Raw genomic sequence first — 22,438 nt, 5'->3', positions numbered from 1 at the left:
CCTCCTCGCCCTAAACCATAGGATTACTAAGCCATAGGGTTACTAAACATGTAGCCGTTGAAGCATATCGGTTTTGCACGATACTATGCGGGGCCGAGGCGAAGCCCGCCAAATAGGTGGAGTGCCTCTGCTTGCGTGTTTCAAGGCCATGCCTAACATTTACCAATTTATACATCCACAGCAAAACAGTATGAAACTTACTTGAGAGCTGCACCCGTTGCCTTGCCCTTGAAGTGGCAAAATGTCAGGCTTCGTCGACGAGGAGGCTGAGGATGCCGCAGCTGCACAAGAGTCTGATTATATGACTCTGCTGGACCAAGAAAAGCGCGACCCTGCGTTTGACGAGCTCTTTCTGCATTCGCGCATTCTCTACCAAAGCGTGCTTCCCTCGCTCACGCCACAGGTAGAATGCTATGAATACTTAGACCACAACGTGTGGCAGGGAGGGGTAATCCGGATGCAGGCGCCGCAACCCGCAGGCGCCTCGCTGACCCACGGCCGCCTTCCTCTTGTAACCAACCCCTCAGGAGCGCCGGCGCTTCCTTCCCCGCAACCTGCTATACCTGCGGGGTCCCGACTCCGAGGCGCAGACGCCTGTTGCGGCTGTGTCGGGGCCGCCGCCTGAGCAGCCGCAACCAGCCGACCTGCACCACCGCCACATCCGCCTGCAGCCGCTGCGTCTGACCCACATCCCGGAGTGCCAGGAGCCCTACGGCCGGGGGCCGTGGCCGCGGCCGCAGCCTCACACCTCCAGCCCCGGGGGTGCGGCACCAGCACCTGCGGATGACGTGAAGGCCGGTGCGGCGCCGGCAGCAGCAGGAAATCGCAGTAGCAGCACGGCGGTGGCGGCGCGCTGGGCGCCCCCCGCGGCACTGCTGGCCCCGTGGCGGTACCTGGCTGTGGCGGTGTGCGTGGAGCCGTACGGCGTGCCGGTGAGAGGTTTGTGTGGGGCAGGTGGAAGGTTGAGGGGTGGCCGGGTGGGTGACTCAACGAGGCGGGTGGGTGATACCGCCTGCTGTTACCACCTCCCGCCCGCTGCCACTGCGCCTGATGCTCCGCGGGACCTGCCCGCTGCACACACACACAGGGTGCGCTGGTGCCGTTGCCGGGTCAGGTGTGGATGGTGGCGGTACCGCCGCACCTGGGGCCGGCGGGGGCGGGGGCGGGTGTCAGCCTGGCACCCACTGCAGGCGCCACGGCCTCGGCTGCAGTGCCCACGCCACTGCGGGAAGCCGGGCTGGCAGGAGCTGAGGGCGGTGGCGGTGGCGGCGGGCCGGCGGGGTCTGGGACAGAGGCTGCAGCGGTGGCGGCCGGGGCGGATGATGGCGGCATAAAGGTGTGTGTGCGGAGGCGGGCGGTGCCTTGGGGCGCGGCCGAGATGGCCTGAGTGCGGCGCCTGGCTTTGGCGGGAAGCTGGGGAGCTAGGGAGCTGGTTGATGGGCAGTCGGAGCGGAGGGGTGGAGGAGGGAGCCATGCGTGAATGAATGCGTGTACGTGTCTGGTGTTGCCCGATCCGGGATCAGCTGCTTCATCTCGTATCGCACAGCACCGCACTGCGCCCACCCTCGGGCTCCTGCCAATGGGCCCCGTGCACGCAGTGGGGTGTGGATGAGGCGATTGCGACAGAGGCGGCGGCGGTGGCGGCGGCGGACGGATGGCGCCCCTGGCCCTGCGACCGCAGGCCGGCGCCAGCAGCACAATCTGCAACAGCACCAGCTGTAGCAGCACCTGCAGCAGGGGCGGCAGTAGCAATAGCAGCAGGCGCAGAGGACCCGCCTGCAGGGCAGCCCGATGAAGCATCCGCCTCAGCGGCTGCTGCCTCAGCCGCTGCCGCGCCCGCCTCTACAGCCTGTCCCGCCGCCGGCTCTGTGTGCCGGCTGGACCTGGCTCTGGGTGACGGGGAGGTGCAGGAGACGCCCTCGCTCAGGCTGCTGCTGCTGTACTCGGGTGAGCAGCAGGGCGGGCGGGCGGGCGGGGGAGCGGGCGTGACACGAAGTGTTGTGTGGGCTGCGGTGTGCGGTCGTGGTGGTTGAGCGTGTGGTTGTTGATGCAATGACAACTGTGCAACTGTGCTGCCAGAACTTGTATCACATCGCTTGTGGCCAACCACCGCCATCCGCCACCCCCGCCATCCGCCACCTGCGCCACCACAGAGGAGGTGTCGGCGCTCATGTCCGCCTTCGCCAAGCGCACCGCCTGCCGCCTGGGCTCGACATGTAGGTGATGGACCTACCGCATATTGGGCCCTGTAGGGCGGCTTGCAGCTGCTCCTGTTAAGATTCTCGAAGCTGTATGAAGTAGCAACGCCACATGCACCAGGCGCCGGAGCGTGTGGTGAGGCGTTAACAGCACTGCCCCACCCTCGTGGCACCCTTGCATGTCCCTGCACAGCCGCCGATGACGCCCCCTACCTGTTCAACACCTTTGAACTGGAGCCGGCGCCAGCAGCAGCAGCAGCAGCAGCAGCAGCAGCAGCAGCAGCAGCAGCAGCAGCAGCACAATCAGCAGTAGGACCAGACGGGCAGGGAGCAGCCGTGGACGTGAAGGCGGGGGCGGAGGGGGCGGCAGCTGCGGCCTCCTCTAGGCCGTCACTGGCTGCCCCTGTGCGGCCGGCGGCGCCGGTGTGGGCGGCAGTGCTGGCGCCGGGCGGCACACAGGAGGAGCGGGTGGCGGCGGAGGCGGCGGGCTGGCGGCAGCCGCCCGCAGCTGATGCCGTGGAGGAGGTGGTGCGGCGGGCGGCAGCGGGTGCAGCGGGGGGCGGCGGGCGGCAGGGTGGGCCCGAGCAGGCGGCGGCCCCGGGGGCAGGGCGCGGCGGCCCGCTGTTGTGGTCTAGCTGTGTGGGCCAGGTGGAGTGGGTGGTGGCGGGCGACACAGCCGCCACACCGCCGCCGGCACCGGGTGCACCTGGACCCGCCACAGCGTCACCGCCAGCGGCAGGTGCCCGGGCAGCAGCAGCAGGTGCAGCAGTAGCAGCAGCAGCAGCAGCGCCAGCGCCGGCCTCTGGGGCTGCAGGTGCAGGCGGCGCAGGCGGCGCAGGCGGCCTGGGCGGTGGCGGCGGGCCATCGCGGCAGCTGTGTGTGGAGCTGGCGCGAGTGCGGCTGTCCATGGGTGAGGCGGAGGACACGCCCAACCCCGCAGTGCTGCCCGGTGCGCTGCCCTCACACATCACAGTGCTGAGACTGCACCCCGTGGCGGAGGAGGGGGCGGAAGGGCAAGCGGCGGCAGCAGAGTCGGGAGGCCCCTGCAGTGGCCCTCAGCAGCAGCAGCAGCCGCAGCTGGGGCCGCAGGGTGGCGAGGAGGGTGAGCGGGTGCGGCTGCAGGTGCGACTGAGCGGCTGGTCACTGGGGGAGCTGTGGCGGGGGCAGCAGGGGAGGGAGCAGCAGGGGCAGGGGCAGGAGCAGCCGCCTGGGGCGGCGCCTCCTGATGCCGGGCAATCGGGCAAGCTCGGCGCCCCCATCACCGAACCCGGGCCGTCAGGGCGCAGCCCTGAGCCGCAATGGCTTGACTGGGAGCAGGGGCGGCGGCGGCGGCGGCAGCAGCAGCAGCAGCAGCAGATGCGGCGGCGGCTGTTGCGGCACCCGGGGGAGGACGTCGGCGGCGAGTTGAGTCCGCAGCTGTGGCAGCAGCAGCTGGTGAGGTGGGCCTGGTACGCGGCGCCGGGCAATGCGGCCAGCGGCAGCACCTGTGCGGGTGGCGGCGGCACGGATGGTGGGATGCTGAGGGGGCACAGCAGCAGCTGCGACATCGGCGGCGTCGCAGGCGGCAGTGGGGATGGCCTGGTGCGCTACCTGCCTGCCGGGTGTCACGTGCATCCGGAGGACGCCAAGTCAGCGGCGGCAGCGGAGGCCGAGGCGGGCGGCAGCGGCGACTCACACGGCGATGACGTCAGCGGCCCAGCGGCAGCGGCAGTGGGAGCAGCGGCGGCGGCAGCTGCTGGACCGCAGAGCCAACATGTACAACAGCCGCACCCGCAGCACCAGCAGTCAGCGCGGGTGGCAGTGGGCCGGCTGGTGCACAGCGAGGTGGCTGCTGGGCTGGGCTGCCTGGTGTGCTGCAGCCGCCGCGCCGCCGCCTTCCCCAGCCTGTCCGGCCTGGCGGCGCACGTGCGCGCCTGTCACGGCGGGGAGCTGGGCCTGGCGGTGCAGTTCCACGGCGGCAGCGCGGGCGGCGCCAGCAGGCAGCAGCGCCGGGCGCCAGGCACTGGTGAGGGTGCTGTGGGTGAGGGTGAGGGTGAGGGTGAGGATGACGGAGCGCTGCGGCCGGCGGCGACGCTGCACGTCTTCAAGTCGCGTGACGCGGCGGACTGGTGGTCGCTGCTGGAGGCGGCGGGCGAGCGAGGGCGGCGGCTGTGGGAGGCCTGGCAGCAGCAGGAGCTGGAGGCGGAGGCGGTGGCGGCGGGGGGCATGAGGGATGGTGAGGAGTTGGATGTGTTGTTGCCGCCGCTGCCGGCTGCGCCGGCGAACTATGAGTGCGACTGGTGCTTGTGGCGCGGGCGGCTGATTGACCATGTGGGGCCGGAGGCGCCGGGCGCAGCCGAGGGGGAGGAGGAGGAGGAGGAGGCAGCGGGCGGAGCTGCGGCGGCTGCGGGTGCGCGGGAGGCGCCGACGGGAGCGAAGGGGCCGGCCGTGGCGGGGCGGGATGCGGGCACAGCAGCATCAGTGGCTGTAGCTGTGCCTGTGGAGCCCCGCACCGGACACCAGCAGCATCAGCAGAAGGACGGGCATGGGCCGTCTGCATCATCACACGGCGAGGGGGCGGCGGCGGCGGCGGCGGCGGGGGACACACCGGAGCTCACGGACGCAACTGTTCCTGAGCACGGGCAGCCGCTGGGGCCGTCGGGGCCGGCGCCGTCACAGGATGACGCGGTCGCAGCCGCCGGTGCGGGTGGTGCGGGTGGTGCGGGTGGTGCGGGTGGTGCGGGTGGTGCGGGTGGTGCGGGTGGTGCGGGTGGTGCGGGTGGTGCGGGTGGTGCGGGTGGTGCAGGGACACAAGACGTGTTGCCGTCTGCTGCGGCTGGGGGTGCGGGTGCAGTCGCTGGCACGGGTGCTGGTGCTGGTGGCGGAGAGCCGAGTGGTGCAGCTGCTACTGCCGCCGCTGGTGCCGGCGGCGACGCCGTGGGCAGCGCGCCGCTTGCGGAGCTACAGCCAGAGCTGCCAGCAGCCTCAGCCGCAGGGGGGTCACACCGCAGCAATGCAGAGGCGGCGGGAGCCGGAGACGTGACGGCACCGGCGGCAGGGACGGGCTTGGAAGCAGGAATGGTGGCGGAGTCGCCGGCCGGCGCGGGGCCGGCTGCATCTGCTGTTGCGGCTCCACCGGCGGCTGCGCCCGCACCCGCTCTGGACGCGGCGGCGGCTGCACTCGTGACGTCAGACGCCGCGGGCGCAGCGGCAGGCGCAGCGGCAGGCGCAGCGGCAGGTGCGGCGGGTGATGCGGCAGGCGGGGCAGCCAGGGGCGCAGTGGCAGGTGCGGCACCAGTGCCGCCGCGTGCGCCGCCGCCTGACGCCGTGCAGGCTAGCTACCGCGAGGACAGCGAGGGGGCAATCTGCATTGATTCCGATGAGGAGGAGGACGATGTGCAGGTGCTTCTGGAGGTCAGGGGCATTGCCCAGCCCCACCCGAACGCGCCCCTGCAACCAGCAGGCACTGCGGCGGGGGCTGGGGGAAGTGGGGCAGCGGCAGGGCTTGGGCCGATGGCGGATGAGGTAGCCGCTGCTGCGGCGGCGGCGGCTGACGAAGTGATTGACCTGTTGGACAGTGACGAGGACGGCGTGGTGGAGCTGGGCCCGGACGGGGGGCAGAGGGGGCAGGAGGAGGCGGAGGGGGCGCAGCTGGGTGCGGCGGGGGAGCAGCCACTGCCCAGTCGCGGCCAACAGGAGCAGCAACAGCACGTCCCACAGCAACAGGCGCAGCAGCAACAGCAGGAGGAGCAGGGCAGACAGGGCGGCCGCAAGAGGCGGCTGTCGGACATGTACGCGGCGGAGCTCGAGCCAGCGGCGGCCGGCGGCGGCGGCGGGGGGGCGCCCACAGCGGCCGCGCTGCGGGAGCCATGGCTGCCGCCGCCGCGGCCGTGCAAGCACGCGCGGTTGCACCTGCCCGACCCTGTGCCGCTGCCGCCCCTGCGCCGCGACGCCGCACCCCGCATGCCTCTGCCGCCGCACCTGCGGCCCCAGCTGCCGCCGCTGCAGCGGGGCCCCACCGGCAGCGTGTGGGCGGCTGGGCTGCTCCCGCCGCGGCGCCGCAGCCGCAAGACCGCCCACCCCGCCCAGCTGATCACTCTGGAGGCGGCCCTGGCCTATGAGGCGCTGCTGCAGGAGCAGGAGAGGCAGGCGGCGGCGGCGGCGGCGGAGGAGGAGCTGGCCCGGCAGTTGGAGGGTGAGGGAGGGGGGCAGCAGCAGCACCAGCAGCCACGGCGCCTGCAGCAGCTGGCGTCATTGCACAGAGGCCGCGGTGGTGAGGCTGTCAAGGTGGAGGAGGCAGCGGCGGGTGTGGAGGCGGCGGCGGCGGCGGTGGCAGGCCGGCAGCGGGGCCGTAAGCGGCGGCTGGAGGCGGAGGCGGAGGACAAGCGCTCCCGCCGGAAGGAAGAGCAGGGAGGGGAGGGGCCGGCGGCGGCGGCGACTACTGCTACAGCCGCAGCAGCAGGTGCAGCAGCTGCTGCAGCCGCTGTGCAGGGTCGCCCCTCCAAGCCGCCATTGCCGCCCAAGCCGGGTTCAGCGCGCCGCCGCCCTCCCGCCGTGGCCTCACCGCTGGGCTCACCCGCCCGTGTGGGTGCAGGCGGCGGCGCCGCCGGCCGCAGCCTAGCTGCTGGCGCCTCAGCCGCCGCCGCCGCCGCCGCCGCCCATGCCGGCAACGCCCGGTCGCTGCCGGCGCTGACGCAGCTGCCCGCCTTCCTGCGGCCCACCGCGGCGACGCCGGGGCGCGGTCTGTGCCTGAGCTTCACAGCGCCCAAGATGTTTGTACACAGCCGGACCATTGTGCCGCTCTGCTACGTAAGCGGTCCGCGCGACGGGGGGGGGCAGGGCGCGTGCAGGCCTCCAGGGCCGGGGACCAAGGGCATGCGCAGGGGGAAGGGAGGGAGCTCGGGGCGTGGTGCTGCAGCGGCGTCCCCCTGGCACACGCCTGTGCGGGCTGCGTCCCCCTTGTTGTGCTTTTGCCCCGAGTGCAGGCGCGTCTCGGGCACTGCTGTTGGTAGCTTTGTCGTCTGTTGCCAGTTCGCAACTCCGCCCCCCTCCTCTACGCAGGAGGAGCTGCTCCGCACCTTCCGGGTGGGGCCCGACGGCCGCGTGCCCGGCAGCCTGGCGGCGGCGGCCGTGGTGGCGGCGGCAGAGGCGGCAGCGCGCAGGAAGGCGGCAGAGGCGGCCGCCGCTGGTGGTGCGGGTGCTGATGGCGCTGCCGCAGGCGCCAAGGCGGGCAGTGGCGGTGGCGGCGGCGCGCTGCACTGGGGTGTGGCGGCGGACTCGGAAGACGACACCGACGACGAGGAGGGGTGGATGGTGCGTGCGGCGTGTGTTAAGATACAACAAATGAACCCAGACGGCGTCGGAGTTACTGACTGATACCTACCGTGTGGCGTGTGTGTGTGTGTGTGTGTGTGCGTGCGCGTGCGCGTGTTTGTGGTGGTCACGCCCCAGTTCCTTGGGGAACTGCAAGCCTCACGCCCCGGCGCCTCCCTCACCCGCCTCCACCCCCACCCCCGCCCCCGCAGCGCTCCCAGCGCGAGCACATTGCCGGCCTGGCCGCCCCGCACGGCGCCGACACACAGCTGCCGGCCACCATGGCCACCGCGCCGGGTGGGTGGGTGGGCGGGCGGGCGGGCGGGCGGGTGGGTGGGTGGGTGGGTGGGTGGGTGGGTGGGCTGTGGGCGCACCCGGCTGTGGCCGGCAGCAGGACCGGGTTGCCTGGGGGGGCCGCCTGGGGGGGGCGAGCCGCCGCAGTCCTGGCGCTGCACAACTGACCTGGTCGTCCCAAAGCACAGCCAGGCTCGGGTCACCTAGGCACAGCTGCCCAACCAGCCAGCTGCGCCCCCTGGGCCCCCGCACCATTCCAGCATTGCCTTCCTGGTAACAATGCATCCCCAATGGGGCACACACACACACACACACACACACACACACGCACGCACACACATACACACGCACGCACGCACGTACGCAGGCGAGCAGCTGCTGATGGTGTATTGGAACCGGTTCGCGCGCCGCCACCACTTGTACGGCGACAAGGTCATGCCCAGGAGGTGGGTGTGGCGGAGTGGGGGGTGTGAGAGTGTGTGGTGTGAAGTTGTGTGTGCGTTGGTGAGTGCGCGGTGGCTGGGGTCGAACCGCGCGCCCTGCATCACCCAGGGCGGGCCCTGTCGACCCCCGGCCTTCCCAGTGCGCCCGCCACGGCCACGGCCACAGCCGCTCTGTCGCACATGGCCGTGCTCCCGTCATGGCGCCCGTCATGGCGGCGGTCACACACACCTGCGTGGGCTCACTGCTGCAGCCACCCCCGCTCCTCGGCCATCGTACCTTGAGCAGCAGGATTTGCTGGCACTCGCCCACGCGCGCCTACCAGTCTACGCCCCGGCTGTTTTCCCCTTCAGCAACTGGGCACGCAAACACCCGCACGCACACTTGTGCCGCGCGTGTCTTGTTCACATCACATTCAGCACATGTGCACCCGCCCGCCCTGCGCACAGGTGTGAGGAGTTCGTGTGCGGTCGCGAGGGCGGCGACATGGCCGCCAGCCCCGCCTTCGCCACGCTGCGGCGCGCGCTGGTGGTCCACCTGCTGGCGCTGAACGAGTACTGCCTGCTGCCGCCCGACTGCCTGGCGCGGTGAGGGCCTGAGGGGGGAGGCCGGGGGAGGAGGAGTTACACTGGGATTGGTCAGGAAGAGAAGGGGGGTTGTTCCATCCAATCCCAACATACCTGCGGGGGGAAGGGGGAAGAGGAGGGTTGTGTGCACCGCTCGCGTCTCGCATCAAGAGGCATGGGGCGTGCTTGGGCCACCGTGGGGGCATTGCGCTTGAGCTCCGTGGGTGCTCCGCGGCGTGCTAACGTTTCGATGTGCCTGTGTCGGCTGCGTGTGTGCTCACGTCCCGCCGTGCAGGTGCCTGCAGCAGCTGGACAAGCGGCGGGAGCAGCACCTCCGCACCACAGCTGCAGCAACTGGTGCAGCTGGGGCTGGTGCCGCGGGTATTGCTGGTGCTCGTGCTGGGGCTGGTGCCGGGGGTGCTGCTGGGGCTGGGGCTGCTGGTGCCGGGGGTGCTGCTGGTCCCGCGCCCGCACCCGCGCCCCAGGCAGCTGCCGCAGCCGCTGCACGTGTGCAGGAGAAGGACCCAAAGAAGTAGCAAGAGACGGCTCACGATGCCGAATGTATGTATGACGATGTGCATTTGCAAATTGCTCAAGAAAATGGTATTACACCCAGCACTGATAGTAGTGTGTTATCAACAGTGTACTCGGGTTGTGTAATCTTTTGCAGACAGGCGCAGAAGCATTAAGTGCCTTCTCGTGGACCATAGTGTGTGTGTTTTGGGGGGGGGTCGGCAACGAGGAGGGGTCGATTCATGCGCTATGCCCTAGCCGGATTCGTGCGCGTGAATGCTGCATGTGCCTATGTGCAAGGTCGGGAACTACGCGGGATGGCACGTTGGAGCTTGCGAGCTTGTGAGAGAGCGGGACAAAATTAGAATGCGTACAACAGCCCTTGGAGGCCGTTACGACCGCAATACGGTTACGGCCAGGGGAGGCCAAGATTAATCTCACCGACGAAGGGAGCGCAATTCCCAGCCACATGCTGTTCCTGCACGCATTCGGCTGCAAGCATGCTTTGCTGCTGCCACCCACCCCTTGCCACCTCCCCTGGCGCTTGAAGCTGTCCCTCCCAGCGTTCCCTTGATCACCCCATACACATTCTATGCCGTCGGCGCCTGCATCCCAGGGGGCAGTGGGAAATCCAGGGAACAAACTGGAGGCGGCTGTCGAGGCAGCGATCACGCAGGGCCGTGTCCCAAAGCAAGTCCAGCTGTCCAGCATCCACTCGTTACAGCCTTGTGGCGCACCCACGCCAGCGGACTGTCCATGTTCAGCCGAACGGGGCCATTCTAGGCGCTCTCGCACTCGCCGCATGCCCACTCGTATGTCTTAAGCCTTCATCCACAACCACTACAGGAATCGCGCCTACTCCGTCTCCACCTTTTAAACCCAAGGGCGCGGCGCCTCCACGATCAGCTTCGTCGGCTTCGCCTCGGTCGACGACACCAGCCTGTCTTGCCCTGTCCATATCCGGCCCCTCCATGGGCGCCGCCATCGGTCACCTGTGCATCAGCAGCCGCGACCCCCGCCTCCATCCCCGTCCTCCCCACTGCCATGACGACTGGCAGCTACGCCCCAGCCGCCTTCACCCTGTCCCAGCCTCCCCGGTCAGCCCAGGTTGTGCCGTGCTGGGGGCCAACTCGTGCGCCGCCTGCATCGCCTACGGTAGCGCCCACCCACATACCCACCCGCCTATGCCCCCACGCCCCCGGCCCTACAGCGCCTGACGTCCCACGTGAATGTTGTATTGCAAGGCCGCGACGCCAGCTCTACAACGAACATGCGGCGTGCGCTGATGGAGAGGCTGCCTGGTAGAGCGCGGCCTGCGGCGTGCGGCCGTGGCGGCGGCGATGGTGCGTGGCGGCGCTGGCGGCGGCGCAGGGCCCAGTGCCGGTACAGGGCCTGGCGACTGCGGCGGTGGCGCAGGACCTGGCGGCAGGTTGAGACCTGCCGGCGTCTGGTTTGCGGTCTTTGCTGGCGAGCATAGCATAGCACAGTGGTAGGGTTTATTGCTATAGGGGTTGTTGCCGGCGTGCTTGTGCTTGGCAGCGGGACGCGGCTGGACGCATGACGGGCGGTGCCTGTACGAACCAACCCCGGCTATATGTCCGGGCAGCTGAGTAGTTTCAAAATCTACAGCCTCAGACATGGCACCAACGTCACATGGCGCGCAGCCCACGTTTCCCCTTGAGAGCCTTTCTTGTCGGTATCTACGCACCGGGCATGAGCCGGATTGGGCTGGGGATGGGCAGGGTCACATGTGGAGAAATGTGGGCTCACAGGCAGGGGGAAGGCGTACCGGACCAACAACCGCAGCTAGCTACTGGTAATAGCTACTTGCCGTAATTGGTCACGCTGGAGAAGGCCTGCTGCTGAAGAAGGCCTGCTAACAAGAGCGCATTCAGCTGGTTCCCTCCTGGCCCGCTGCTGTAACGACTGCATTCTCCGATCGCCCCCAGCGCCAACACACTTGCATGAGGCGGGCTAGATGTACTATCTTGCCTTGTGCTTCCACAGCGACCAAGGCAACTTGGGGCAGCCACGTGTTCGGAATCCTCAGGTATGGGTTACCAAAGGTTTGTTGGAATTGCGGCGCCCCCTCCCTTGCCCTGCACAGCACGCCGCGGTCCGAAACAAGTCAACACGCCGCGGGCCACTGCGCGCCCGTCCAGAGCACGAGCCAGGAAGACGCCAGGAAGACCCGGGTGAAACTGCCATATCGACCTCAGCAAACAACTTAAATCGCACATACGATCAAACACAACACGCTAAAACACGCTAAACCGCGCAGCAGCCCGTCACACGTTCGTGGACGCCATGTCACGCCACAAGTCAGTCGCTGCCAAAGCCGGTGGCCCAACCAGCACGTACGTGTGGCCAGCACCACCCGGCCAGTGCTGCAGCCGCCAGTCGCTACAGCCGCCGGTGCTAGTTCTCCGGCACCGCGGCGAACTGCTCCGCGGTGATGTGGGCGGCGCGCACGGTGCTGCCCGCGAACAGGCGGCCGTGGATGGCGGCGTGCGCGCGCTGGGCGGCCAGCGGGTCGCGGAACGACACGTACGCCTGTCGATGCGTGACGTGACAGTAGCATGGGGTACACACATGTTACGGGTGCAGCGTTCCGGCGTGGGCGTGCACCGTGTTTGCGGTTGGCGACAGTGAGTACCACAAAAACAGCAGAGTCTCCCGCCCTGTGTCCCAGCACACACACGCGCCTGACCTTGCCGTAGTGCCCGATGCCCATGAAGCCGCCCGCGGCCCGCTGCTCCGGCGGGGGGCGCGGCACCTTGACCGCAAGTACGCCGCCGGGCGTGTGGCGGTCGCACTCGTCACGCAGGTCCTCAATCACCTGTCATCATCGGTGTCCCGAGAGCGGTGAGAGGTGAGAGGGCGGAGGAAAGAAAGCGTCAGCGAGGGATGCATGCGGGCGTGGAGAGGGAGCAGAGCGCCGGCAAGGCAGGCGCGCTCGTGGCGTGTTGTGTCGTTACGCGTGGTGTGTGCGGCGCCCGCCGGGTGCGCCTGGGGGCCTTGTGTGTGTTTGCACCGCGCGCCGCCTGCACTGCACTGACACCAGCCGTCAGCCTCACATCACCATCGGGCAACTACAACTTCACACAACGCTCCCGCCACACGGCTGCACACATGGGTCCCCAACCAACAATGCAGCTGCTTTGGACGCGGGCCCCAGGGCCCCGGCTGCCGATGACGAGACCAGCGTGCGAGTTGGCCGCTCGACCGCTGGCCTAGCCTGGCCTGGTCTGGTCTGCTGCTGAGCATTGCTGGACTGCTCTGGTCTGGTCGCCGGCGCGGGGCGGCCGAGGCAGTGTGTGTGCCGGGCGGCATATGACTCCTACGCACAGTGTGCAGTGCAGCAGCCACCACAGACAGGTCGCTTGCGAGGCCGTTTGTGCGCGCATGATGATTACGTGCATGTGCACGTCAACGTGTAAGTGTGGGCGAGCGAGGGCAGGCAGGGAGTGGCGTCAGGAGCCCTAGCGTGCCCTTGCGCGTGCCACCATCCACCTTACCTGTGCCTGGTTGGAATCTAGTCAGTGTTTGACTACGTCTTAGTCTGCATGCCCGTACCCAGCCTTCCCGCAGCCCCAGCCCCAGCCCCGACGCGACGGCTCGGCGTGCGGCTGTGTCGGCAACATTCCACAGCTCAACAGGCCACGCAACACCACACCACAACACATTGGACCCCCTCCCTCCCTTTCGCCCTCCCCTCCTCCCTCCCGGCGGTTACTCACGGACTCGTACTCCTCGTCCTCCACCAGCAGGTCCTCGCTCAGCATGCCGTCCACCTCCAGGTAGGGGCTCACATCCCCGCCAGCACCCGCACCCGCACCCGACCCAGCTGCGCCCGCGCCCTCTGCGTCCGCCTCCGGCTGCCCGTGCCCAATTGCAGCCGCCACGGCTGCCACCGCCGCCGCCCCATTACCGGTGCCGGGCAGGGGCGGCGGCGGCGGCAGCTTCTCGCCTCCAGCCGCTGCTCCCGCCGTGCCCACTGCCGCTGCCGCTGCCGCCGCCGCGCCGCTCTTGGCCTGCAGCATGAGTGTGGCCAGGCCCAGCTGGGCCAGGTTCATGCCTGCGGCGGCGGCGTGCTGCGCCAGCTGCTCCATATCGCCCTTCTGGAAGGCGTCCAGAGCGGCGGCGGCGGCGGTGGCGGCGGAGGCGGCCTTGCTGGGGTCCACGTAGCCGCTGGGGCGGCCCACGCTGATGGTCTGGCCCAGCAGCTGGACCTGTGTGGGATGTGGGTGGTGGTGGGCACGGGTGGGGAAGCGTGTGAAGGTGCGTGGGAGCCGCGAGCCCAGCAGCGCGGTTCGCCAGCCAGCCTCCATATGCGCGGCACACAGTGCTTGCAGCTGGGCCCCTCCAGGCGCCCCCCTTATTCTGGGGTCACACATACACGCCATCAGCCCTTACGGCCCTCGCCCACACCATGCCCCGCCGCCCCCGCCCCCCGCCCCCCTACGGTACCTGGTTGTTGAGCGCCAGGGCGGCGGTGGCCATCTCGGGGCTGCGGAACTCCACGAAGGCGTAGCGGCCCTCGCTGTGCAGGTTGACGTTGGCCACCGGGTCGGCCTCCCCGGGCTGGGTGGGCGGGAAGGCGGCCAGCAGTGTGGCGTTGAACAGCTGCCGCAGCGCCACGTCCGTCACCGCGCCCGGCACCAGGTTGCCGATGTACAGCTGCGGGGGGAGGGGGGGCAGGGCAGGAGGGAGTGGCCAGGAGGAAGTGGGTCGTGAAAGGCTGGTGCACCAAGAGCAGGTGAGCAGGCGGGCGCGATGTTGGGTGGGGCAGGTGAGGCGGGTGGCGAGCCCACGGCAGACGCATGGACGCTGCCGCCCATGCAGCCCCGGAGACCCTCCCTCCCCCAGGAGCAGGAGTTGCTGCCGCCCACCTCGCGCTGGGTCTTGGCACTGGCTGCCGCCGCGCTGACGGCCTGCTGCTGCAGCACCATCTGGCGGCTCTTGAGCTGCTGCTCCAGCCACAGGCGCTGGGCTGCGCAGGGCGAGATGCGAGGGGCGAGGGGCGCGGGCCGAGGGCGCGGGGCGAGGACGTCAGCACGGCGAGGAGCACGTTGCGGTGGCCTTACCCGGGTCAGGATACGCACCGCACTCGCAGCCCTACCATAGTAGTACATAGCTCCAACAGTGCCGCCATCGCCCCTGCATCCCGCCCCCATGCGCAACCTGTAACACAGACCAACACCCACACCCACACCCACACACGCCCGCCCGCCCCTGCCTACCCTCCGCGGGGTCGGTGGGCACGTTCTGCCGCAGGTAGTAGAAGGGGTCCTGGATGGAGCCCGGGCCGGCGCCGGGCGGCAGCGGCTTGTCGGACTTGTTAGGGTCCTGCAGTCGGTCATGAGTCCGGTTTGGCGGTTGCATCACGCGCGGTGACACGAGAGTCCGGGCTGCATGCAAGGTTGCAAGAGCTTGCTGGGGACTGCGGGTGAGAGGGCTGCAAAAGCTACGTGCAGGTGGGTTGGATGCCTTCCCCGCATCCTGCCTGCCCGCCTTCCTCGTGTTCTTGCCGCCAACAGCTCCCTCCCACTTCATAGTTATGATTTGATCACCCTGTCCTCCATAAACGGCCAGCCCTGCACCCACCTGGCGGCGCCGCGGCCTGTACCCGCCGTACGCCTCCTCCTCGCTGTCCTCGAGCCGCCCGCGCCGGCCGCCGCCCCGCCCGCCGCCGCCTCGCCACTCCCGGTCGTCCCGCCGCCGCGGAGGACTGGTGTGAGCGAGATGGTGTGGGGTGGGAGGGGACACGGGGCTTAGGTGGTGGGCACTGGCTGGAGCGGCAGCGCTGTATCAAGCCCACCCGTCACGACCGAGACACACACAGCACGCGGCGCCGCGGCCCTGCCGCCATCCCAACCAGCACGCGCTGGCCCCCCGCCTCACCTGTAGTCGTAGCGTCCACGTGACCGGGAGCGAGATCGCCGCCGGTAGTCCCGGTCCCGAGACCTGTGGGCAGGCAGGCAGGCAGGCAGGCAGGCAGGGAAGGCGGAGGCGGGTAGGGGTCATACGCCTGGACGTGGTTGGTCAGGTACCGACCCGTCCACCCTCATGCTGCGGCCCCAACCCGACTCCTGCAAGCCTGTAGCCCTGTCTCATTGCGCCGCTTCCTCATCCGCCGCCGGGCCCCACCTGGATCGCCGCCGGCGGTCGTCGTGGCGGTCGCCGCGGCGCCGGTCGTCGCGATCGTCGTCGCGGTCCCGCTCGCCCCGGCCCCGCTCCCGCTCATAGTCGCGGTGGTCCCGCCGGTCCACGTCCCGCTCCCGGCTTTCGCGGCCCCGCTCGCGCTCGCCATCGCGGTCCCTGCCGCAGGCAAAACACATCGGGAAGGGTGAGCGGGTTCGTGTGGGGTCGTGCGTGGCCATGGTGGGGCCGAGCGGCTGCAGCAAACAAGGTTCCAGGGGTGTGCATGGCATATGTGTGCGATATATTACCTTGACCTGTCGCGTAACTCTCTTGAAGAGCCGCGCTCGCCTCGTTCCCGGCTAGAGACTCGCCGCCGGTCCTCTACAAGCGGAGAGCCATCCAAACGCGCCCGCTCTTCTACGGGTGACCCTTCTGGAGAACGGTCCCGTTTGTCAGCCATGCCTGCAGGTCACAGGCGGAAGCCCGGACGAGACCTCACTGCTATATGCACCCTGCAAACTGTGAGATATGGGATCTCGTATGAAATAAGAAAAACTACAGATGGAGCCTCTTGGTCAGGTAAAATCGGCCTGCCTAGCAAAATGAGGGAAAACGAGCGAGCTGCGTTTCGTCTGATTTAGCAAGCGGTATGATGTGGATGAAAGTATCCATGTACTATACACAAGACATGCCAAGGCACTGAATCGAGGAGATGGTGTCTCCCGGATGAGCAAGACCGGTCTTTTGCCAAGCTGTGTTAAACTGAGCCGCTCGTGGGCATTATGCGTAGGTCACGCTCGTCCTCGATACGCCTGCGCTTTTAGGCTCCCAGACCGGAGTCCAAAGGACACACATTGCAGCTTGACCCCGAGCTCCACCGCGATGGAGCAAGTTTACTGGGTCATCTTTGGCGCGCTTGCCTTCATTGTGGCGGGCCTGGTGCTGACGCAGGTGCGTTCATGGATGCAGGGCGTGGCGCGCAAATGTCGCGCCCAATGTTTCCGCAGCTGTCGTGAGCATGGCGCCAGCTCACAAGGCCCCGGCACAGAGGTCCCGTTAGCTGGCTTAATCTTATGGATCGTTGAAACCAGTGCTTGGCTTCCGGTGTGCGACGGTCGGTTGGGGATCGCTGTTGTGCGTGGGCCGCGCGTCGGGCAGAAGTGAGCGCTACTGCGCGCAGTGGGTGCTGTCGGAGCTTGTAGTTGAGTTCCTTCCGGCTTGTAGCTCACGTGTGGTGTTCCGTCTTTGTGCTTGCGCCCCGTCCACCTGTGACAGGCAAAGGAGGGCGGCCTAGTGAGCGGTGCCGGCAGCCAGCTTCAGGCGTTCTTTGCGCTGCGCAACAACTATGTCTTCGTCTACGCGCTGATGATGGGTGAGCGGCATCAGGCAGCCGACAATGGCGGGCTGGGGCGCTGGGTCTCCGTGGGTTGGCAGCGCAGGAGTTACAGTTTTTTTGGGTCCGTGGAAAGTGCGCTGAGTCCATTGCCCCTGCGCTTTTTGTCGAGGACACGGGGTTACCGATGTACTGGCCCCCTGTACTCCCATGCTGACACGTGCTGACACGTGCCGCCACCCCCTCTTGCTGCAGCCGGGGACTGGCTTCAGGGCCCCTACGTGTATGCGCTGTACCAGCACTACGGCTATGACGTCAAGGTGGGGGCACATGCACGGGGTTACTGTTCAGGGTGTGGGACGCAGTGCAGCAGCAGACCGTGCAGGAAACACAGCGCAGGCACTTGGCAGACCGGCCTGCGCTGCTGGGTACCCTCCGTAACATCGTTGCAACTCGCCACATGCTAATCGTTCTTCCTGCTTTCTCCCTGCTCCACCCCCCTCCTGCCCCCGCTGCATCATTAGGACATCGGCCGCCTGTTCATCGCGGGCTTCGGCTCCTCCATGATCTTCGGCACCGTGGTCGGGTCCCTGGCCGACAAGCAGTGAGTGCGGCCCTGCGCTCAGGGCCCGGTCCCTCGCCGCGGGGGTCCAGAAAGCTGGGGAGGGGGTGTCAACTCGGGAAGTTGTCCAGCGAATGTAGGACAAGCCCCGCTGAGTACCACTGCCGTGTCCATAGCTTGCCTGCTGGCCCCTGCCTAGTCCTCACTGTAAACCAAACATGCACAGGTACAGTGGTAACCGTCTCCACTATTCCTTTTCAAACGCACACGCACAAACACCTGTCGCCCCCTTGCACCCGCCGCTGCGCCACATTGCCGCAGCGGCCGCAAGAAGGCTGCGCTGCTGTACGTGGTGCTGTATGCCGCCTCCTGCGCCACCAAGCACTCGCCCGACTACGGCGTGCTCATGGTGGGTGGGTGGGGGTGGAGCGGGTGGCTTGGGGGTGGGCGAGGCGGGTGGGTAGGGGCGGGTGGCTGGGGGCGGGCCGGCGGCTGGTCCGGCATCCCCGTGGCGATTGTGGGAGTGCAGCTGAATGGCAACGCCAAACCTAAAGCACGACTCCTTTCAACCTGAAATACCTTCTCTCGGTCCCTCCGCCCCGCGCCTCGCATCATCACCACAACCATGGCATCAGATCGGCCGCCTGCTGGGCGGCATTGCCACCAGTCTGCTGTTCAGCGCCTTCGAGAGCTGGCTGGTGGCGGAGCACTTTAGCCGCGGCTTCGATGAGAAGTGGCTGGGGGACACCTTCTCCAAGGTATGTGTGCGGCCGCACCTGCCCCCCGGGTCGCATTGGGGGTATGCTCCGGTCAAAGGCGCTTGTGCGCGTGTCAGCCGGACGTGCAACGACACGTCTACAACGCACGCGCGCTTCACCACGCGCTTGCTTCCCGCCCACCCAGATCTCATTTCCAGCACCCCCGGCTCCAAAGCATGTACCCGGCCCGCCCACCCACCACGCCCGGCCTGCTGTCCCTGCGCGCCGCCGCCCTGCCTGCAGGCGGTGTTTGTGGGCAACGGCCTGATGGCCATCCTGGCCGGCCTGGTGGCCAGCTACCTGGTGGACAGCCTCAAGATGGGGCCCGTGGCGCCCTTCGACGCCGCCATTGTGGTGCTGCTGGCGGGCGGCGTCGTCATCTACGCCTCGTGGCCCGAGAACTACGGCGACCACGCGCACGCCGCCGAGGGCGTGGTGGACGTGCTGCGCCGTCAGTTCGCGGTGGCGGCCGGCGCCATCATCGGGGGTGAGAGCGGGGTGGGGGGAGGAGGAAGGGAGGGAGGGAGGGAGGCGCGGGTAGCTGGTGCAGTTGCGTAGGTAGCCAGGCGGCGGGCGCCATGTAGTAGTAGTAGCTGCCAAACCTTGCCCCCCGCCCTCACAACGCCTTGACGTCGCTACGGTCATACGCCAGCCTGCCTCCACACACAATCTCTTCCTTCTCCACGCCACTCCACGTCCTCCACGCCCCACAGACCAGCGTATCGCGCTGCTGGGCGCCATGCAGTCGCTGTTCGAGGCGTCCATGTACACCTTCGTGTTCCTGTGGACCCCGGCGCTGGCACCCGCCGGCGAGCGCATCTACCACGGCATGATCTTCGCCTGCTTCATGACGGCCTCTATGGCGGGATCCTCGCTGTCCGGCATCCTTATGAAGCGCTACAAGGTGCGCGGGGGGAGCAGGAGGCGGTGGCGGGTGGGGGTGACTGGGGGATGGGGGCGGGGGCTGCGGGCGGGCGGCGGCCACGGGCGGCTGGGGGCGGGCGGCCGCGGTGGGGTTTCATACTGGTGACGAGCTGATGTCACCGTTTGCGCCTAAAAAGCTCACAGCGTGTTTGTTTATATCAAGAACCACGCCTGGCCCGGCCATGCCTCCCTAATACATGTGCTCGAGCACATCTTTTAACCCTCTCTACTTGTGCCCCCCCTCCTGCTCCCACCCACCCCTAGGTTGAGTCGTACATGAAGTACGTGTTTGGGCTGTCGGCCCTGACGCTGGCAGTGCCCTTCCTGTTCCACGTCAGCATCGCCGAGCAGAGTGAGTAGCGCAGCCGGGGGATGGGGGGGGGAGGTGAAGCAGGGGAGGGTGGAGCGGCAGGAACTGAATGGGGGCGCAGCGGGCATTGCGGGTGTGGAGGTCGCTGGCACGTTGAGGGGTTCAGGGCACCGCTGACAGTGACAGGCAATCGCCCCTTCTGCCAGCTGGTCCTCCCTCGATGCTGCCTTCCCGCTTTGTTCTCCCGCGTGCAGCCTCCTCGGACTCGCATCGGCGCAGCTTGCAGGCCGCAGAGCTGGCCGCTGGCAAGGAGGTCGTCCACGGCATCAGCCTGCAGGGACAGATGCAGCTGGTGGCCTTCTGCGTGTTCGAGGTGGGCGGGGTGTGGCTGGGCGGGACGGTCTGACCGCGATCACCACCCACACACGCCACATACACACCTATACGTACAAGCTCCATTCTCCATCCTTTCAAACCCTCAATCCATCTCGCTGCCCTGTCTGCGCCGCTCGGGCCTGCCGCCCAGGTGCTGGTGGGCGTGTTCTGGCCGTCCATGATGACCCTGCGCGCCCGCTTCATCCCCGAGGAGACCCGCTCCACCATCATCAACGTCTTCCGCATCCCGCTCAACTTCTTCGTGTGCGTGGTGCTGTACAACGTGCACCTGTTCCCGCTGTCCTCCATGTTCGCGCTGTGCGCCACATTCCTGGCCATCGCCTGCGTGCTGCAGGTGCGAGCGGGGGGCGCAGGGGCTGGGGCGGGGTGGGTTCGCTTGGGTTCAGTTTGGGAGGATCGGGGGCGCAGCGAACGGCGGCAGGGCAAGGCCGGTGGGTGTGCGGGGTTGCAGCTGTACTCTGTGGTGGCCGTGGTCAGATCAACGGAGATTTGGGGGTACGGGGCACAGCACGAGGCATGGGCATGGCATGTGTGTGCACGTGCATCACCGCGCGGCCCTCGGCAGCCACGTGCGCCGCGTCCCCGGGCGCCAGCCAGCGCTCCGGATGAGGGGTTTACCCGCACCAGCAGCGGCGGCGGCATGAGCAGCAGCACCAGCAGCACCAGCGCCTCCGGGACGTGTGTGCGCACCGGCTGCTGTGCGGATCGGGGCGTGCTGCTGCTTGTGCGTGCTGAAGCGGCGTGGGTCCCTTCTCACCGCAAACACAGCACAAACCAACCGACACGACGCTGCCCCCCTGTCCCTCTCTGCGGCCTCCCGTGGATGCCCGCCTGCTGCTGCTGCTGCTGCTGCTGCCGCCGCCGCTCCTGCTGCCGCGGCTGCTGCTGGGCAGGTCCGCCTGGAGCGGCTGATCCAAGTGCGGCCAGAGCCGGCACCAGGGGTGCCTTCAGCGGCGGCGCTGGGTGCGGAGCCTGGCAAGGTCTGAGCGGCCTGTACCCACAGCCGCAGCTATGCAAAGAGAACGGCGCTCCAGCGCGAGTGCGGTGCACCAGCCAGCGCTGGCAGCAGACCCGACAGGAGCGATAGCCGCGGCGCCTTTCCGCACAGCCGGCCGCTGTGCTAGCACGGTCCCACGGTGCATATGACGAGCATGAACCAACAATAATCAAGTACCCATGACCAACGTATGCGTCGAAGCATCATCTCGGAGCGCTTTGAAGCAAGAATGAGCGCGAATGCAAACTTCCCGCCCACCTGCTCGCTTGCTCGCTCGCTCGTCGCCTCATTCGCTCTCCAGATTCGCCTGGAGCGCCTCATTCGCGCCGGGCCGCCCGCCGGCGCCGCGCCCGTCAAGGCCACGCCGGCGGAGGAGGACCACCCCCTGCTGGCCGGCACCGCCGAGAAGGCCTGACGGGGCGCAGGGCATGCAGCACAACAACATCAGCACCAGCAGCAGGGTAGGGAGCCGCCGAGCCCAGGAACAGGCGGGGGCCGGGGGCGGCGGCGGCGGCGCAGCAGTGGCGCCGCTGCAGCTGCAGCCGGGCTAGTGGAGGCTCTTGACGTCGGCCCTGTGGGGCTCGGCGGCGGCACTGGCACTGGCGGCTCACCTGCAGTTGGTGCGACATGTAATTCGCCGGTAGGGGTAGCGGTGGCGGGCCAGGGGCTCGGGGGTAGGCAGCCCCATCACCGTCCTCATCACGTGCTGCTGCCCGGAGAGATCTTGGGGGACGGAGGCGGGGCGGGGGGTCCAGTGGGCGGGGCGAACAACGCCGCCGATGAGCCGACGACCGCGGCGATGGTGGTGTTCCCGCGGCGGCGGCGGGGTGGCGCAGCGGCGGCGGCGGCGGAGCCGTCATCACCTCGGCATGTGGCTGGGGCAGGTGCTGCTGGGGAAGCAGCGGTAGCGGCCGGGCCGGCTGGGAGGGGACGCGGTGGTGTGGCTGCGGCGGCTGATGTGCGCCGCAGCCCTAGGCTGGCTGGCCGACCGGCGTTGCGTTGATGCCGGCATTGCGTAGGGCTAATTTGCATCTGTAGCGATGGTGGGTGTGGGATAATTTGCATCTGTAGCTGTTTGTGTGTGAGTTGGTAATGTCATTAGTTGCTGAGTTGTTGACACTGCGTTGGTGCTCTCTCGGACAAGATTGCTTCGCAGTTGCCATGGAAATGACCGGGGACGTGTTTGTTGCTATTTTATGCATATACCGGTAGGGGCTGCATACTGATCAACGTGCTGGGTGCTTCATTGCGCTCAGCCAATCGAGCCGTCGAGCAGGTTTGACCTTGTGACGTGAGGGCCGCCTCACCCCGGTTAGCGCACATGCTCGAGTGCTATGCCACAGTAGGGTGACTTACATGAATGGCCTCAAAGGAGCTCCTTCGATCCACCGATCAATCCTTCATTCCGCTTGCAAGAAGGCGCACACTGTGGCGTTTGCAACATGCCTATGCTGGGCGACTGGCGGCAGCAGAACCAGTACAGGAAGCTCTGCAGGCATTGCTGAGAACAGCTACTTGGTTTGTTGCACTGGAGCCATCACCGACAGCACGAGGGGATGCAGCAAGGCCGAGCGGTTGTAACAGGGCGACACGCCACCCTTGCCTGCCCTTGCGGCCGCCGCACGCTGCCCCACAACTCTTGCCCTCCGTCCACCCTCCGCCGCCTTGCCGCGCCTGAAGCCGCCGCCGACATATGGGGCTGCCCCGCGC

At 68.1% G+C, this 22,438-nt stretch overlaps 3 protein-coding genes across 6 annotated transcripts; 2 read left to right on the top strand and 1 right to left on the bottom strand.

The window, feature by feature from the left end:
• The first annotated feature begins 44 nt into the window (after positions 1-44).
• CHLRE_16g695400v5 (uncharacterized protein) lies at positions 45-9,810 on the top strand. The gene is made up of 11 exons (XM_043071807.1): positions 45-403; positions 528-932; positions 1,088-1,336; positions 1,599-1,947; positions 2,154-2,216; positions 2,392-6,986; positions 7,239-7,490; positions 7,703-7,787; positions 8,152-8,230; positions 8,675-8,812; positions 9,087-9,810. The coding sequence occupies exons 1-11, from the start codon at positions 242-244 to the stop codon at positions 9,325-9,327; spliced, it is 6,618 nt and encodes a 2,205-aa protein (XP_042915270.1). The 5' UTR covers positions 45-241; the 3' UTR covers positions 9,328-9,810.
• A 200-nt stretch (positions 9,811-10,010) lies between these two features.
• CHLRE_16g695450v5 (uncharacterized protein) lies at positions 10,011-16,084 on the bottom strand. 3 transcript variants are annotated; one of them, XM_043071808.1, is made up of 12 exons: positions 15,757-16,084; positions 15,455-15,625; positions 15,209-15,271; positions 14,912-15,035; positions 14,548-14,653; positions 14,197-14,297; positions 13,775-13,984; positions 13,045-13,536; positions 12,450-12,644; positions 12,015-12,143; positions 11,013-11,857; positions 10,011-10,617 (listed from the first exon to the last, which is right to left on the bottom strand). In XM_043071808.1, the coding sequence occupies exons 1-11, from the start codon at positions 15,906-15,908 to the stop codon at positions 11,723-11,725; spliced, it is 1,878 nt and encodes a 625-aa protein (XP_042915267.1). In that variant the 5' UTR covers positions 15,909-16,084; the 3' UTR covers positions 10,011-10,617; positions 11,013-11,722. The 3 variants fall into 3 exon arrangements, with proteins under 3 accessions (XP_042915267.1, XP_042915268.1, XP_042915269.1); XM_043071809.1 differs by having other exon boundaries at positions 12,543-12,644; XM_043071810.1 differs by lacking the exon at positions 12,450-12,644.
• A 100-nt stretch (positions 16,085-16,184) lies between these two features.
• CHLRE_16g695500v5 (uncharacterized protein) lies at positions 16,185-22,321 on the top strand. 2 transcript variants are annotated; one of them, XM_043071811.1, is made up of 13 exons: positions 16,185-16,399; positions 16,724-16,820; positions 17,037-17,101; positions 17,306-17,385; positions 17,665-17,752; positions 17,979-18,101; positions 18,345-18,588; positions 18,815-19,005; positions 19,290-19,377; positions 19,590-19,708; positions 19,862-20,065; positions 20,625-20,711; positions 21,030-22,321. In XM_043071811.1, the coding sequence occupies exons 1-13, from the start codon at positions 16,331-16,333 to the stop codon at positions 21,141-21,143; spliced, it is 1,569 nt and encodes a 522-aa protein (XP_042915266.1). In that variant the 5' UTR covers positions 16,185-16,330; the 3' UTR covers positions 21,144-22,321. The 2 variants fall into 2 exon arrangements, with proteins under 2 accessions (XP_042915266.1, XP_042915265.1); XM_043071812.1 differs by lacking the exon at positions 20,625-20,711.
• The last annotated feature ends 117 nt before the right edge of the window (positions 22,322-22,438 follow it).

This window comes from Chlamydomonas reinhardtii, chromosome 16 (genome assembly GCF_000002595.2).
Source record: "Chlamydomonas reinhardtii strain CC-503 cw92 mt+ chromosome 16, whole genome shotgun sequence".
Classification (NCBI taxonomy): Eukaryota; Viridiplantae; Chlorophyta; class Chlorophyceae; order Chlamydomonadales; family Chlamydomonadaceae; genus Chlamydomonas; species Chlamydomonas reinhardtii.
This window is presented reverse-complemented; position numbering and strand designations above follow the sequence as displayed.

Excerpts from the sequence above, each read along its gene's own strand:
- CHLRE_16g695400v5 (XM_043071807.1), top strand. The coding sequence starts at position 242 with ATGTCAGGCTTCGTCGACGAGGAGGCTGAGGATGCCGCAGCTGCACAA. Across the intron at positions 2,217-2,391 it reads CTGCCGCCTGGGCTCGACAT|CCGCCGATGACGCCCCCTAC; the intron begins GTAGGTGATGGA and ends GTCCCTGCACAG. Across the intron at positions 6,987-7,238 it reads CCATTGTGCCGCTCTGCTAC|GAGGAGCTGCTCCGCACCTT; the intron begins GTAAGCGGTCCG and ends TCCTCTACGCAG.
- CHLRE_16g695450v5 (XM_043071808.1), bottom strand. The coding sequence starts at position 15,908 with ATGGCTGACAAACGGGACCGTTCTCCAGAAGGGTCACCCGTAGAAGAG. Across the intron at positions 15,626-15,756 it reads GAGTTACGCGACAGGTCAAG|GGACCGCGATGGCGAGCGCG; the intron begins GTAATATATCGC and ends TGCCTGCGGCAG. Across the intron at positions 14,654-14,911 it reads ACAGGCCGCGGCGCCGCCAG|GACCCTAACAAGTCCGACAA; the intron begins GTGGGTGCAGGG and ends GACCGACTGCAG.
- CHLRE_16g695500v5 (XM_043071811.1), top strand. The coding sequence starts at position 16,331 with ATGGAGCAAGTTTACTGGGTCATCTTTGGCGCGCTTGCCTTCATTGTG. Across the intron at positions 16,400-16,723 it reads CGGGCCTGGTGCTGACGCAG|GCAAAGGAGGGCGGCCTAGT; the intron begins GTGCGTTCATGG and ends CACCTGTGACAG. Across the intron at positions 16,821-17,036 it reads CGTCTACGCGCTGATGATGG|CCGGGGACTGGCTTCAGGGC; the intron begins GTGAGCGGCATC and ends CTCTTGCTGCAG.